This window comes from Notothenia rossii, assembly GCF_949606895.1.
Source record: "Notothenia rossii genome assembly, chromosome: 11".
Lineage (NCBI taxonomy): Eukaryota > Metazoa > Chordata > Actinopteri > Perciformes > Nototheniidae > Notothenia > Notothenia rossii.
Window position 1 is genome coordinate 13,809,839 of NC_136910.1, and position 17,073 is coordinate 13,826,911.

A 17,073-nucleotide genomic window follows, 5' to 3' on the forward strand; every position below is an offset into this window, starting at 1 on the left:
ATCCCAAACTTTAAACAACAACAAATATATCACTATGTAACCATATACAGTTGATCACTGGGTTTAAATAAATATAAAATAAACCATGCTTTTTAGTAGTGTAATAATCATGTGAGAATATTCTTGCATTATTATTTATTTATGATGCTGTATTATGTTATTATCATTTGCATTAATATTCTGTAGAACATGTTAGTATTTTATCTATGACACACTTTATGAGGACAGAAGTGTTGTCACGGTTTCTGAATTTTTTTCCCAGGTGCAGAGGTTTAGACACGGCCGTGCAACAGGATTTGAAATCCTTTAATCCAGTCATCTCTCTGTCTCTTATTAATACATCTTTGTTCTATTTCTTTCAGGAGGGTTGTCCTAGGCCAAAGGTAAAACATAAATCCAAGAATAAATATTCTCATAGCCCAAGTCTGTGTACAGCTTGAAAATCCCCCTATCTGGAGAAAGGGAAATAGTACAGAAAAGCAATTGGCCAAAATTGGATGCACAATTGCTCAACAAGGGGACCTATGATGTAAAATCCACTTTTTCACGTATTTTATACATAAATATGTGTCCCCTCTGTGTAAAGAGATTTTGAAAGTTTCAGTAAAAAATTCCCCCTCTCTTTTTCTCCTGATCCATTTATATAAAAACCTGTCTGAAAATGAACTGATCAGATGTAGGCCACTTTATGATGTCATAACGATTTGTTTGGCTTGTGTAACCATTAGCCAATAACCAACCAAGGTAACAAAAAAAAGAAGAATAATAGGGACCTTTAAGATAAAGTAGAAACACAAATTAAAAAATATTCCAAAAAGTCCTGCATTCAAAATATTGCTTAAATAAAAATACATGAATTATTCAGCAATAATATATATCAGCAAATTGATCAAAGTGTCAAAAGTAAAAGTATTAATTATACATTGTACACACACTTATTTCAGTTATATTATTGTTTGTGTGTAGGGATGACAATACAAGTGAATGTGCAGTTACTTTCCATCATGGCATTATGTTCTTATGGTAAATGTAAAATGGGACATAATATCTAATATCAAATTACAGTGGATTGATAATTAATACTCCTCCATCTTAGTTGTTGAGGAGAAAAAGCACCCTAATGCCGTATTTCTTTGATACTTGACAGGAATAAACCAAAACATTAGTACAGTTTTTCATCTCACTCCTGTTCTCTGGAGTCTGTCGGTGTAAAGGTTAACAGTGGACCATTGTTTAGTTGCCAAATCAACAGATCATGACGATGTGATTAACTATTGGTCAATGCATCAATGTGTAAGCACTGCAAGCTTGCAAGCACTTTGGAGAAATAAAAAAGAAATATTACAGACAGGGTTTGTAATATTTGATTCAGTCGAGTTACAGTTCATTTCCTCATTTGTTGCTAGCCTCCTGCTAACATCATATTGATTAACAAAGTAAATGAGATAAGGATTTCTTCCTGGAAGATAAGGCTTTATTGTGCTAAAGAATAGTTTGTTGTCAACTACGGTAGGCATCAAACAGTACACGAAAGGAAAGTATAAAAATTAAGTTGTTCAGATAAATCTTCTCTAAATTTAAAAGTACATCTTTGACGTTGGTTTTGAGGATATTTGCAATCGATCAATCCACTCTATTCATGTTGTTGGTGATATTCGTTTAGGCCGGCTATTATTTCCTCACACTCAGCTGCAGAAGATTAACAGATTGTTGTATTTAAACATTTGCATTGTGAAACAGGGACTGTGCAGCTCTATGAACTTCACTGTTGTGATTGGGCATAAGACGAAATATCTGATACACACATCATATGCTCAAAATGTTGTATTTTATCTGTAATATTGAGCAGTGTCAGAGCAGTGATAAGCATCCACTCTGCAGGTCTTTTGTCTGTATGTGAGGAAATCTGTAACGGTACGGCTCACTGAGCTCTAACTCAGGACAATATGGATGGTTTGTGAAAAGGGTATTATAAGTCTACCGGGACACATCATGACTTCATAGTTAATGAGTTTGTGGTAATCTGTTGGCAGATTAGTTATGCTATCAGACTCCCCAACTGTTACATTTTTAAATGTAAGGGCTGCCTCAAGTCAAATGTCAATTTCCAGATGCACGTGATACTGAGGGTTATTTTGGTGAACAGAAATGAATACGTTTGTGATGAATTCTTAGATGTCTTTATTACTTAATGTGGCTAGTAAGTGTGGCTCTATAGTAAAGTTTGTGTTGTTGTGAGTTGTTTAATTTATTGACTGTACATCCATAATTGATATGTTTTGTGAAAAGATTAAAACAGGGTTTCCTCATTAAAGGTTTATAAAACATGCAAACTTTGAGCTGAAACCTCAGATTCACATTGTTGAAAATACCATTGATTCTCTGTAAGGCAACAGAAATGTGTCCATAACATGTTTTAAAATTAAATGATACATCATGTGAGGGTTGTATTCTGTCTAAATGACTAGTGTTGATATCTGGTAGTTGGAACTAAGGGGCCTTTTACGTGGGTTATTAATGAAAGTGAGTTTATACATTGGTGACATTTCTTTCCTGTGCAATAGCAGGTACACATCTCGTTATGCTGTTGTAACCCTATATACTTAACAACATAGGCCTATAACTGTTTGTAATATGTGCGTACCACTTTACAATAAGACTCTTATAAAGGGTTTACAAATAGTTTGTACTTCATTTATTAATTAGGTTGTGAATACTTTATACATCATTAATAAGCTTTTATAAGACATGAGATAAACAGGGCAACTGGGACCGGTTGCTTGCCAAATAGTGAGCCCACATCTATCTGTACTGCTAAACCTTATTATAACTGGTAGTGTTTTACACTTTACGATAAGGCTCCCTTTTGGCAGTTATAAATGTTAGTAATAAATAAATGGTCATAAAGAGATGCCAAGAAACATCAAGATGGATGGGGGGAGAATCAACTCAGTGAACAACAGATACCAAGGATGTTGGCTGATGAAGAAGACGAAGTAAGCTAGGTAGCCAATATAAGGCTTAGTCACCTTGCCAAATAGTGAGCCTGTGTTGATGTATGAAAACGATGTTAGAACTGGTTTATAAATGGTTCTTAATGATTAATTAAGTGTTTACAACCTAATTAATAACCTAATTATAAACCCTTTTTGAATCCTTTATAATGGTAGTCTTATTGTAAAGTGGTACCAATATGGGTATACACACAAATGTATACAATTAATGTAGTTGTTGACGTTTTAAAATAAAAAACCTAGATCAAATTTAAATGCGCAGTTCCTTATTATATTCATGGTTAAAGTAAAAAAAAAACGATCCAATAATACATTATTTATATGGTCCAAAACTAAAAATGTGCTTCAGACATCGGAGAGACATGTCAATGAGCAGTAATAACATGAAGCTAAAATAACCATTACATGGTCATTCTACTTATGTTGTGATATGTGAAGTGAAACCTACAATATGTGGGGTTAACATGCTTCTTGGTGTTTCACATCTTTGCTAATCGATACACTTTCGTGGAAAATAACATTTCCCATGTTTCCATTCCCCCCCCTCCCCCCCATTAACCACAGCATCATAAGAGCGTCAGCCGAGCCAAGTTGTTGAGGGAAAAGTTCGTCTCTCCAGAAGGTTTCCTGCTGTGGCCATACATTCACTCAAATTGACCAAAATCACAGCTGAGCTCTGAATCAGCAAACCTGAACCAAAGAGTTGAGCAGCAAACGCGCAAACTTTTGTTGATCGCACATTTGCAGAAAGTTTGCTCGTTAGGACATTCTTTGGGGGATTTCAGGAGGGGTTAACTAAGATTAATGTCTTTGTGCTTTTTCACGTGAAAGAGCCTATATAAGGCGTCGTTTCGCAGCAGACGGTGGTGCGTTACACGGGAAAAGGACCTGTTTTTTTATGCAAAAGTTTGATTTGTGTACTTCAATATGGCATCGTATTCATTACCGGAGGGATTCACGGAGTTTGATATGTTTACATACGGCTCGGCGCTTCTTGTTGGGGGTAAGTGAGTTCAACGAGCACACCGGAATGTTGAGACAATTAAAGGGACAGTTCACTCTGAATTCCCCTAAATAATAAAAGCATCTTAAATCAGGAAATCCCAACCTTTCATGTTGTTCTCATTGTGATGTTAACAATTAAGCTGGTGATATTATGTACAACCTTACAAAGAACTGTGCTGATCAACTCTGACTAATAACAGTGAAAACTAAATAGACATGTGTTTTCTTTTTTTACTTCAGGCCTGCTTGGATTTCTCCTAAATGCTATCAGCATCTTGGCTTTTGTCAGAGTGAAGGAGTTGCGAACTCCCAGCAACTTCTTTGTGTTCAACCTGGCTGTGGCTGACCTCTTATTGAATATTAATGGACTCACAGCTGCGTATTCGAGCTACCTCAGGTATCAAAGATGACTTCTTTATACAAAGGCCTCTTGTTCTTTATACAAAGGCCCCTTGTATTTGATATTAGCCAATGGGTTGCACAAACTAAATAACCTTTTGGGTTTCACAATCCAAACTCCACTTTATTCAGGGTGGAACGATTTTTTTTTTCTACATATCTATTTGCAGGTTACCTAATAGGATCTTAATTTAAATGTTGCAACATTTACTTTTGTAACATCCTGCTAAAGCCTCAGCAGGCCAGATGAACACACTAGGGGCCCCTATTGACCCCCCTTATTGTGTTGACCCCATTATGAACTGTGTATGAACCCTACACCATTTGTTCTTTAAAATGAACCATGTTAGCACAAAAACTGCAATAGTAAGACACATGATTAAAGTTTATTTTTGAATGACTGTTTTGGTGAACACCTAGAGTTTTTACCTTTTCAGTACTGAATAAAGAGCACATCACTCTTCGGGTCTCACATATTACTATTTGTCTATGTTTTCAAGATTGTTTCCAACATGCTTTTACAGCCTGATGTAGTCGTATAGTAAATGTTTGTAATATTTGGTGTAGGCAACACCCCCATACATGCTGGAGAATGATCAAAGTTCGTTGTCCTCTCTAGATATTGGCCATTTGGTCAAAATGGATGTGCCCTTCATGGTTTTCAGGGCATGATAGCGGTCCTTGCCTCCATCAGTTTCATGGCTGCCCTCTCTTGGGACAGGTATCACCAGTACTGCACCAGTGAGTACGACACATCACCAGAAAGGTTCCACTGTAATATAAAACATCACTAAAGTAAACCCATTTAATACACTGAATTACACAAACCAATGAATAAATATTATAGAAGGCATTTGTATTTTTATTGTCATCAATATTCCATTGAGCTCTTAGAACATTTAAATAAACAATGCACTAACCGAATGTCTCAGATTCAGTCTTTTTATTGCAATAGAAATAGCAAAAAAAAGTAATTACACACGTTATTAGCTATTTCTAAACAAACAGATATTTCCTCAAATGTCTACTCACATCCAAGTGACAGTATGTATGCGTTTATTCTGTAGAACAGAAGCTCTTCTGGAGCACCACGGTGACGATGACCATCATCATCTGGGTTCTGTCCATCTTCTGGGCTGCTGTTCCTCTCATGGGATGGGCCGCTTATGACTTTGAGCCTATGAGGACCTGCTGCACACTGGACTACACCAGAGGGGACAGGTGCAGTTTAGAAATATGCAATGCTATCAAAACTAGAATGTTGGCTTAGTCAAAATGGCCAGTTTTCAGTTTTTCATCACAATAAATTCACAATGCAATGCCTATATTCAGCAGAAAAGGACAAAACAACACCTGCACTAGGTATTGCTAATTATTTTCCTCTTTGTTTCTTTTCAACAGGGACTATATGACCTACATGCTGACCCTGACGCTGCTCTACTTGATGTTCCCCGCTTATATCATGATGTCATGTTACGACGCCATCAACAAGCACTTCAAAAAGATCCATCACCACAGGGTACATGTGCTAGATATATTTTAAAAAGAACTTCCACTTCTTTTTGTTTTGATGTTAGATCAGTTTGACAGAAGAAATGCCCTTTTCTAATTATCAACCTGAACTCTCCTGTCTTGTTTGAGTTGTTCCTATTGTAGCTTACACAGTGGCCATTTTAATTGTCATACTTGGAGATGCTAACACAATGAGGCCGCCAACATGTCAGTAGCTACTTAAGTTGAATGTGTGAATTGACCTCCAATCCTTAACAACAACAACAACAATACAACAACTACTATTGCTGTTAGCAAGGTAGTCACATTTGAGTGTTTTACTTACCTTACAGCAGCAATGAGGTAAATAGCTTTCAAGGGTAAAGGAATAGTTTGAAACTTTGGGAATTGCTGTGATCCTCCTTCTTGCAAACATAAAAACAACATTATTCTCACGTCTATAGCTAGTAGGTATTAAACTTAGCTTAGCATAAAACATCTAGACTGTCTTTGTGCAGAGGTAAACATATATCTAAACACCTTTTGAAGTTAACTAATGAATATGTTGTATTTCATTATTCTTGCACAAAGTTCAGTGTTTAGAGAGTTATGCACTACAAATATATATTTTCTGACTACAGTGACATTGTTATAACCAAACTATCCAAGTTCTATTTCCACTACATTTAATGTGTACAGCAACAGTAACACTTAATGAACTTTGTTCTCCAGTTTAACACCAAGGTGCCGTTGAGGGTGATGCTGATGTGCTGGGGCCCCTACGTCGCCATGTGTGTCTACGCCTGCTTCGAGAATGTAACCGTCGTATCTCCCAAGCTAAGAATGGTAAGCACTTTTTTTGTTTAATTTAACATACCATTTGGTGAGAAAATACCCTACAGAAAAAAAGAATTGACTGCTAATTTCTACCTCTGTGGGGCCTTATCTGCCAATACTTTGTTTTAATTATGGCCACTGAGGCAGAAATGAGACCCAAACTTGTACTGCCCTTTAAATCAAGTACTAACACAGAGAAAATCCTTGTGTTCACAGGTGCTTCCAATTATTGCGAAGACAAACCCCTTCTTCAACGCTCTCCTCTACTCGTTTGGAAATGAGTTCTACAGAGGCGGCGTGTGGCACTTCCTCACCGGAGTGAAGATTGTTCAACCGGATATTAAGTCAAAGCCAAAATAAAAGTCCTAAACAAACATTTGTCTTGTTGTAAACATAATTAAGCTCTGATGCCTGTACAGTTGTTATATTTTCATGTGTGGACTGACAGCTGAAACTCATGACAATCTCTGCATTTTTGACACACCTGAGTAAGACTTTCCAATGACTGCATTCTGCAATGTGTCTTTAATCTGCTCACCCGTACATGTTAGACCACCTACAATAAACACTTTGCATTGCTGCTCTCATAATGTATGCTCCATCTACTTTAAAGCCACATTGTTTTAAAGCTGAATAGCTGAGCTGCTTTGAGTAGGAAGTCTAATTTCTACATGTAACCTGCCTCCAGACATACCCTCACTGTGTAGGTGGTTCATAGTGATGTAACTTCTATATATGGTAAGAAAAGCAGAGACTGTGTTAAGACTGTATTATGCAATTATACTACGTGTAAACAACTGGGGTAAAGTAAACTTGAACTAATTTGAAAGAATCTGACTATTTAAATCCATAAACTGATAAATGAAGAGGTAGATATTGTGTTAGATCTCATTTTGGATTGCCTTGTAGCTTAACAAAATAAACTGGTGTGCCAAAATGGAATTTACTAAGTACTCTTTGCACACGTCTTACATTGTGATGAGTTGTTTAAAAACAATTTTAGTTGTTGGATGCCACAATGCTCATAAATGCATTTTTTACCAAATGGACTGCATATCAAACCTGAAATATTTTAGTTAAGTTTAATCTGATAAACCTATTTGACTGAACGAAATGAGAATTTAAGCAGCTGGACTGACACAGTGGAATTTGATCGTTGAACCCAATTTCTTAGATTACATGCAAGCCATTCTGTAGTTTCTAAATATGAGCCATTCATCCACTCCAAGGGAAAGAATCCAGCCTGCTGATCTCTGAGCTGCTTAATACATGCACTCCAGAAATAAGCCTGTGTCACAATAACCTCAGGCGCTACTGACGTTACTGCCAGGCGGCCGTCAGCAGGTGAAATCCTCTCTCCACCAATGGCAGCCAAAGGGAGGAGGAGCCGAGAACCCTCTCAGAGCCGTCCAAATATGTTTCCGTTGACGTCCTACATTACCATAATATCTATATCACATGTAACCAATCCTTTATCTTCTAACTTTTCATCGTAAGCATTTAGTTTTGTCTGAAAACCCATTGACACCAGATCAATGCCTTTTAGAACTACACTAAACAAGTGAGACACACCTTTTTTAAAGGATTTTATTCCGCATGCTATATTTATAATTATCAAAATGAAGAATCAGCAGTTTAATTGAACATTATATTCATATAATGTGACCTAATTACTCCAAATCACAGCATAATTGTATTGCTTAACTGGATGAGTTGGATACACTCATCTTTTAATACAGGATTTTGGTGGGTTTTTTTCTATTTTCTATTAAATATAATATTTATTTATTTTGTAATATATCTTTATATTTGAATAACATATTTGGTGTAAATAGAAGAACCATAAAATCCAACAGTTGAATGTCTAGTTTTGTTTTTTAAGACATGTTTCAAAAAACACAGAAAGCTAAATTAAGTGTAAAGCTGCTAAGCTACATTTGTCAGTCAGAAGGTCGGAAGGTTTCACAGCGCTGTCACGCAGCCAACTCTTTAGTGTCCTTGCAAGCTCTTTCTATCAGCAGGTATTTCTCTACTTCCTCATAAACTCCACTGCTCCTCATTCACCGGGCTGATCAGGAAAGACAGGGGAATCCAACAGATTAGCATCAAATTCTTGGAAACAGCCGATCCATTGATAGACAGCTGATTGCAGGACAAGTGTTTATAGACCAGTGATCTAATTCGGTCAGAGCTGTAGATAGAAGCAGTGTTATAGCAACAGGCTCACAGTACCAAAGGAGAACGTGTCACAGACAGCTTGAGCTTAACGACACATTGAGCTAGAGACTCAATCTGACTTCTGTACAACCCTTTTCATTTGGTAGAAAGGCAGGATTTAGATTATGTACCCAAGGGATGAGGTGAAGGTGTTGCTGTCTGTGCTTGGATATGACCGTTAGATCAAATGCTAGTCACAGTCCGAGTAAAACATCTGTAATAAAACCTGACGCAGCAGAATCAGCAGCCCCACCACACAGGTGCACAATGTGTGACATGTTCAGAGAGATTTAGTAATCATATTGTGTCCGAAATTGCACCAGAGAAATAGGCTCATCGCCAGAAATGCTAATATTCTGAGGCCCCTGATGCAACTTCAACTCACTGAGAAATCTTTAATATCATCATCTCATCTCCAGTTTTTCTAAATTCATCTAATTTCTTCTTCACCCACTAATGTGACAGCACAAGTCATTTGAAAGAAACGACCTACATAAAGACACACAGAAGTGTCCAATATCAAACGTTATTGTCCAAGCATGCACTCTGCAAGAGAGATAAGCCAGAACAAGTTACATTTAGATAAAAAGAGCCTGAATCAATCACTAAAATCCCTCATAATTCAGAGAATATTCAGGACATGGCAATCCCTGAAGAGCCATGACACAAGTTACGATTTAAATATCCAAAACAGAACAGCCAAGTTTAAAAATGCTGTCAGTGGTGCTTTTCTTTTCTATTCTCAAACTCTTAGAGCATGCAATATACATTGTATTAACTGCAGCCTGATAATTTACATAATCAAAAAAGATGAGGCATTTTAAAAGGCGGATTATGGTCAAAGAGCGCTTTATCTTTTGCCAACTAATGATATGTTTAAGTATACAAGATCCACTTGTTACAATTTTGGGGGGAAAAGCAAATAAACAGACCGTCTTTCCCGTGTAAAAGCTGAGCGACAGAGGTCAATTGAGGAAGATATTGTTTGCATTAGCTGCGAGGTTAATGATAAACTCTGTATTGGCCTGATAAGCATGGTTTATGTTAAATTATTTACATGAGAGCTTGTGAGAGAGGAAAAAGCAAAGGTCGCAGTGAAGTAACACGATACAGTCCAGGGGTCAGATTATGTGACACATTAGACAGGGACATGTCACATGACAAAAACAAAGCTTTTACGTAACACTGCATGTGTCGGTCCCTAAACCGTAGCCATTTCTTTTTTCACACGATAACAAATTGTGTTAAAGATGTGGATTTGTTCTTGAAACATTTAAAAGGATTGTTTTCCAGATCTGGATTAGATGATATTTGCCTCACGAGCCGTTATAGACAGCCTTTCTTCTGGCCTTAAACCTCTTTTACATTGTCTTCAAAGGCCAGGTCACTGCTCTTATCTCAACCCAAAAGACCAAGCCGACACTCTGAACTCCTGCTGCCTCTGCCAAGTCACCAGCATGAGTGAGAGGTTGCAGTATGGAGTCACATCCCTGTAGGAAATCTGTGTTTTAAAAAAAATGAAGGGCATTAATCTAACGACTGCTGCTGTGCCAAGCCTTCCTCATTAGCGAAATTGGGCAGCTATTTCCTGTGGTGTGTTAATCCTCCTGTTAGTTTATTAATGTTCTTTTTCTGCATCAAACACTGCCTGCATGTTACACGACATCATCAGACAAAATGCTGCTTTATAAAAGTTATCATCATAAGCATTACAAAGTATTTCCTTTCTCTTGGTTGTACATTCAGTATGAAAATACAAGATACATCCGGGATAATCTAGTTTCAAAAAGAGGACACGAAGTAGTAATACATAGCATGAGGAACACAATTCACTGTTATTGTTATCTTAATAATACTTGTTAATAGTTGTAGTGGAAGTAAAATAAGATAAATAATCTCATAGGACCTTTTCCCAGATACTATTGTTTTATTTTGAATTTAAAGGGATACAAGTGCTGTAAATTATTGTGTAGTTTATACATTCTACACAAGTATCTAAATTGAACCTACTAGTCCCTGTTAAAAAAAATAGGAATAAAACGTTTTGTTTTTAAGAATTTAACTGATTTCAAAACACATTTTACACCATTTTGTAGCACCAGAAAATCTAAAATAAATATATTCAATCACGTTTTAACTTGGATTGAAGAACTCAGGTTGATTTAAATGTGTGGTTATTTATCTTTCCAAGAAAGGAGTCATGTGTTTTGAGTTTTTTGTAGGGGCAACCCATAAACTGAAATACAATGCTGACCTAGGTAAAACAGCTAAACCATGGATTGCATTATGTGCAAGTCTTCACTGCCCTCTACTGGCAACATTATAATGGTTCTAGTAAAGAAATAGTGTTTAAAAAATAAACAGGAAAAAAACAAACAAAGCTTTTATTCGTTTAATATGATGGGAAACAATTATTGGTGTGTTGTTTTTACACATTAATACAATTCAATAATCTAAAACTACAGGAGACAAAAAGGAGCGAACCATAAAAACATCAGATTTAAGTGATAACCAAAGTGATAACAAATTCCTGTAATATCATAGGTTTTTAAGCTATCTTTACCTTTATGGGCAACATCACTGATAAGAAGTGTTTTTAACGGGATGGTTTTACCGGTGTTGTAAGTCATTTCTTATTTCTACCACAAGATGTCACCCGTGTCCTGTAGAAAATCTAAAAAGGTCCCTATACATCCCCGTACAGTGGCAAGATGTCCTCATTGTAAGTAAGAGCTTCCTACAATGGTCTTTTACATTAATACATGCTTTTGTGGTTGTTGTTTTTTCCTTATATGTTAAAGTTGTTACTGTTCATTCAAGTAATACTCTTTGTCTGTGGTGACAGGAGCTGTCCAAAGCCTCGTGGTGCGGAAGTTTCTTCAGCTCCTGCAGCAGCGGCTCGTTTATGAGTTCAAGTGTGGTACACATGGGCGTAATTTCCACTGGGGACAGGGGGGACATGTCCCCCCCACTTTTCAAAATCCCGTTTGTGTCCCCCCCACTTTTCAATTATTTTTTTTATTTTTATTTTTACGCAAGTGGTCATCGTCACGGAGGAGCGTCTCTGTGTGTGTGTGGCAGGAGCGCATTTTGTGTGAGACAGGGAGAGAGAGAGACAGAGAGAGACAGGGAGAGACAGAGAGAGAGAGAGAGAGAGGGAGAGTTACGGGGGTTGTTGTTAGCATCTGGTGCTAGCTCGGAGATTTAGATTAGAAGCTGTTTCAACAATAAGGAGAGGGAGATTCCTCTCCTGTCGGACTGAGAGGCTGAGATAACATCAGCTCAGGGAGGTAAAGGACTCGCTGAGGGATTATATTGTAAACTTTAGTCTAAGTTATCTCAGTGGGTCTCAAACGGTTTGGTCTAAACAAATATTTCCATCTATTTAATATAGTTGTTCAAAATAAGTTAAAAAGTAATTACAATGTCAGTAAAAAATTTAAAACACAGTTTGAAAGGGAAGTGATTAGTAAAATATGCATAAATAAAAAGAAAGAATGCAGACTAGGTAAGATAAAGATAGGAGAGAGGAGTATATCAATGATGTGTTATTGGTTGTGAGCATATTCTAATGGTTCTTGGAGTATTGAAATATATACAGTTCTGTTTCATATGAGTGTTGAGAGAGCTGTATCCATACATCTCTTAATTTGTGCACCAGATTGATGCCTTTAACTTCAATTTAAAGAAACAAATCTTACCGGGGGTGCATGCCCCCGGGCCCCCCTATAGGATGTGAGGTCATCACAAATAAAACAGGTTCATGGATAGATAAGTTTGCACACTCATTATACTCACTACACATTTTTCTTGGATTAGTTAACACCATAGTCCCTAATATATATTTGTAGAAAGGCAGGAAATGGAATTAAATCGAGAACGATGTTTCATTGCGGAGGACCCCCTGTTTTGTGTCCCCCCTACTTCTCAAACCAAAGTTACACCCTTGGTGGTACACATTTAAAAAACACCACTGATATAGTAAGCTTCCAAAGTTTTCTTTTCAGCAACAATTAAGTATACTGACATTTAATGACATTTGATTCATATAAAGTGTTTATATTTGTTTTGTATTTATGTTTGTACTGTTTTAAGTCGCCTTTGGGATTTAAATATATTAAATGTACCCATTGTGGGTGTGTGCCAGAATACTAGAAACGTATTATCTCGAGATTAACATTGAATAGATTTTGGTTTGATAAAAAGCTTGATTGATCGTTGTGAATCTGTTGGGTAAAGCACTTGAAGTATTTTGTTGAAATATACATACATAAACTTGCCTTGATAAATATGTATCACTACATCTACCTGCGTGAGCATGTATGTCTACAAATGTAAAATTATAGAAAATCATTAAAGAATAATGCCAAAGTGGAGAGTCACAAACTGGACAATAAGAAGAATAAAGGCAAGGCAAGATTATTTATATAGTGTAATAAAGCCGCTTTTTCTTCGACGCTCTTGAAGAGGCTCGTGAGATGGTGCTCACTGGCTCTTATTGGTTGAAGTGATTGCTGCCATGGTTGGAAATTAACATAAAGGAGGCGAGTGGCGAAGGGATCCACTTGGGGGCAAGCTGGTGATGCGTCACAGCTCTTGGTGAAAAGAGGAGACAAAAAAGGGGACTAAAATAGCCCCGAACCTGCGGGTTAATGTGCACCAATGGCCAAGAAGTCACTCGTGGTCTCAGAGCAGAGCGCTAAAGTGCCACAGGTGATAGGAGGAATGGACACGGAGATGAGAGTTTGCGCGTCCTATGTGTTGCAAATAAGTAACCAAAAATCGCTTGAAACAAACTTTGCCATGTAAGATTGGCGACCGAAACCTCTGCACGGTGCAGAAAGTCTGCGATTTCACCACGTCACTTCTCTGGAGATCATGAAACAACATCGGATGTTTCTGAGGCGAGGACACGTTGAGGAAGCTGAAGAAAGCCATCTTCACCGATGAGGCAGCCAAGTTCCCCTTCGCCTCTCCCTTTACGCACAGGCGAGGTGAGGACGGAGAGCATCACACCAATGTAGAGGAAACACCAATGAGTCATCCGAGGTGTTGAAAGATCGACAGCAGACGGGAGAAGCACAACAATTACAATTTGTAATTGAAAATCGTTTTTTTAAAAGCACATCATGGATGGAGAAGGAGGATCATCCGGGCTGGTGAAATCAGCCGCAGTAAAACTGTCCAAGATGGGTGAAAAGACCAAGCAACTAGGCACCGCGATGAAGGATCCCCACCAGCAGAGACGGATCATATTAGTGATTGTTTGCGTGGCTCTCCTGCTGGACAATATGCTGTACATGGTAATCGTGCCAATTATCCCAGACTATCTTGCTGAGCTGGAGAGTGAGCAGGCAGAGCACGTCCACGTAGTGATACACCCCAACTCCTCATACAACAGCACAGCTCTAGACAAAATCAACAAAAACAATCTAGATATCCAGATAGGAGTACTTTTCGCATCCAAAGCCATCCTGCAGCTCTTAGTTAACCCGCTGTCGGGAACTTTCATAGACCGCGTTGGATATGACATTCCACTTTTAATCGGACTCTCTGTTATGTTCGTGTCCACCTGCATATTTGCAATCGCGGAAAACTACGCAACTCTCTTTGTAGCCAGAAGTTTGCAGGGTCTGGGGTCTGCCTTCGCGGACACCTCTGGATTCGCAATGATAGCTGACAAATACACGGAGGAGTCGGAGAGGAGCACGGCGCTGGGCATCGCTCTGGCATTTATCTCTTTCGGGAGTCTGGTGGCGCCTCCATTCGGGGGCGTCCTGTACGAGTTTGCGGGCAAGAAAGTGCCCTTCATCGTGCTCGCCTGCATTTGCCTGGCGGACGGCTTAATGCTGCTGACCGTGATCAAGCCGTTCTCCAACAGGACTAGAGAGAACATGCCAGTCGGTACCCCAATATACAAACTCATGGTTGACCCGTACATTGTTGTGGTGGCCGGGGCGCTCACAGTGTGTAACATCCCCCTGGCCTTTCTAGAGCCCACCATAGCAAACTGGATGGAGACCAACATGCACTCCACTCAGTGGGAAATGGGGATCGCCTGGCTCCCAGCCTTCTTCCCCCATGTCCTCGGTGTTTACATTACGGTTAAATTAGCAGCAAAGCATCCACATTTGCAGTGGTTTTACGGAGCTTTAGGTATGGTTATCATAGGAGCGAGCTCCTGCACAGTCCCTGCATGTAAAACTTTCGGCCAGCTCATGCTGCCGTTGTGCGGCATTTGTTTTGGCATTGCACTGGTAGACACTGCTCTGCTGCCGACTCTTGCGTTTTTGGTTGACGTTCGTCATACTTCAGTGTACGGTAGTGTTTACGCTATAGCAGATATTTCCTATTCTGTTGCTTATGCCATGGGTCCTATAGTGGCCGGCCAGATAGTGCACAATTTCGGGTTTGTACAACTTAATCTGGGTATGGGCCTCGTCAATGTGCTTTACGCACCAGCCCTGCTGCTGCTGCGCAACGTGTGCCAAATGAAACCGTCCTACTCAGAGAGAGATAACCTGTTAGAGGAGGCTCCGCAGGGGCTGTACGATACTATCAAGATGGAGGAGAGGAGAGCTAAAAAGAAGGGCTACAGTACGGCAGGGAATTCCCTGTCAGTAGATGAAAATGGGTTTGACCCGTTTAGAGCACAGCGGTCTTTGTCAGAAGAGTCGTCCGGTCCGGAGTACACTTAGCCCGGCCACACTCTCACCGCCCCCTTAACATTCCCCTGGAGATATTTGGAAAGGTTAAAGTAAAGTACATTTTTATTTAAGTACCGATGTGCAATATAAACACCCAAATCATGATGGTGTGACCCGCTTTCCAGAGTTTCTTTTTTGACTGTGATTTCATTGTGTCGAACAAGTCTATGTGGCGTTTGTCATGGACGTATATCTGGAGTTTTGTGAGATCTATCAGCTACTGTTGAATTTGTGTGTACTTTAAAAAGATATAAATAGATAAATGTGCGTACAAGATTATATGGGACCAACTATAAACAGCACATTTCCCCCTTACACAAAATAGCCTATATTTTTAGTCTCTGAAATAACTTTTTTTACTTGCACATCAAAGGCCTGATTTTCCTCTTTGTTTGTTACAAAAAATCGTCCGTTTCAATTTTGTAACACGTGGGCCTGCTTGTTGTTTCTTTTTAATTCAATGTTTTCTGTTGTTTGAAATTAAATGTATCATAATACATTGATTTTGTAAATATGTGGATATATGCACAATGTAAATGTTTGCAACATACGTGGACCTCTACAAAGTGTGTGTGCGTTCGTGTGTGCGCGCGCGTGTATGTATGAAACATTTTGTCAAGACGTAGCCAATGAAGTCAGTCTCCTTCAGATGAAAAAGTATGTATTCATTTATCAATTGTCGTTTTAATAAATCTCTGTTTGAATCTGTGTGACACTGCCGATTTCATTTTTATTTCAAGCTTCAAACGAATCAAAACAAACTGACTGTTGGACCTATTTTGTTAAATCACGAATTTGGTTTATTACATATTTTAAGAAGCATTAAGACACATTGGTTTAAAAGACAAGTCACATGTGTATGTCATTGTGTATGACAAACGACAAATATTAATGTGATGAATAAAAAATTATGATTTTAACTTTGAAATCAGACTTTTGATTATACACCTCTTTCACAGTGCACAACCAACGCACAGAAAGTGCAGATAAATCCACAATATGAAAACAAAATAAAAAACAAATCAACAGACCCAAGTGCCCAGCAGTTTATAAAATTAGACTCAAGCGGCAAAGCAGATTTATTTTCCGCACAAGTTCAACATGTATTGTCTGAAATCAGTCACAAACTCTGCAGAAAGTGCAAGTCTTGAATCTGAACCTTAAAAGCCCCGACATTCTCATCTCTGCCGACCCGCAGGACCATCGCAAGAGCCTTGAATGTCAAACCAAAAAATGGCCACCACTTCATTCTTCTATGCTAAATGTATTATCGGGTGTGTGCAAGGGAGGGGGGTGGGGGCGAGCTGTGATAATATGTTCCGCGAATAGATTTCGATGGGAGGAGTTTCTTGCCCCAAGGGGGTAGGTGGATGCAAACACCTTCAGCATATTTTCCGAGGCGC

The 17,073-nt window shown here is 38.6% G+C and overlaps 2 protein-coding genes across 2 annotated transcripts; both read left to right on the forward strand.

The window, feature by feature from the left end:
- Positions 1–3,599: 3,599 nt before the first annotated feature.
- On the forward strand, positions 3,600–7,122 carry rgrb (retinal G protein coupled receptor b). Its single transcript, XM_079660508.1, has 7 exons — positions 3,600–4,017; positions 4,260–4,416; positions 5,038–5,159; positions 5,486–5,639; positions 5,820–5,937; positions 6,642–6,755; positions 6,963–7,122. The coding sequence occupies exons 1-7, from the start codon at positions 3,942–3,944 to the stop codon at positions 7,104–7,106; spliced, it is 885 nt and encodes a 294-aa protein (XP_079516634.1). The 5' UTR covers positions 3,600–3,941; the 3' UTR covers positions 7,107–7,122.
- Positions 7,123–13,613: 6,491 nt separating this feature from the next.
- slc18a3b (solute carrier family 18 member 3b) lies at positions 13,614–16,506 on the forward strand. Its single transcript, XM_079656784.1, has one exon. It carries the CDS (start codon positions 14,093–14,095, stop codon positions 15,659–15,661), a length of 1,569 nt encoding a protein of 522 aa, XP_079512910.1. The 5' UTR covers positions 13,614–14,092; the 3' UTR covers positions 15,662–16,506.
- The last annotated feature ends 567 nt before the right edge of the window (positions 16,507–17,073 follow it).

Excerpts from the sequence above, each read along its gene's own strand:
- rgrb (XM_079660508.1), top strand. The coding sequence starts at position 3,942 with ATGGCATCGTATTCATTACCGGAGGGATTCACGGAGTTTGATATGTTT. Across the intron at positions 5,160-5,485 it reads GTATCACCAGTACTGCACCA|AACAGAAGCTCTTCTGGAGC; the intron begins GTGAGTACGACA and ends TTTATTCTGTAG. Across the intron at positions 5,640-5,819 it reads GACTACACCAGAGGGGACAG|GGACTATATGACCTACATGC; the intron begins GTGCAGTTTAGA and ends TCTTTTCAACAG.
- slc18a3b (XM_079656784.1), top strand. The coding sequence starts at position 14,093 with ATGGATGGAGAAGGAGGATCATCCGGGCTGGTGAAATCAGCCGCAGTA.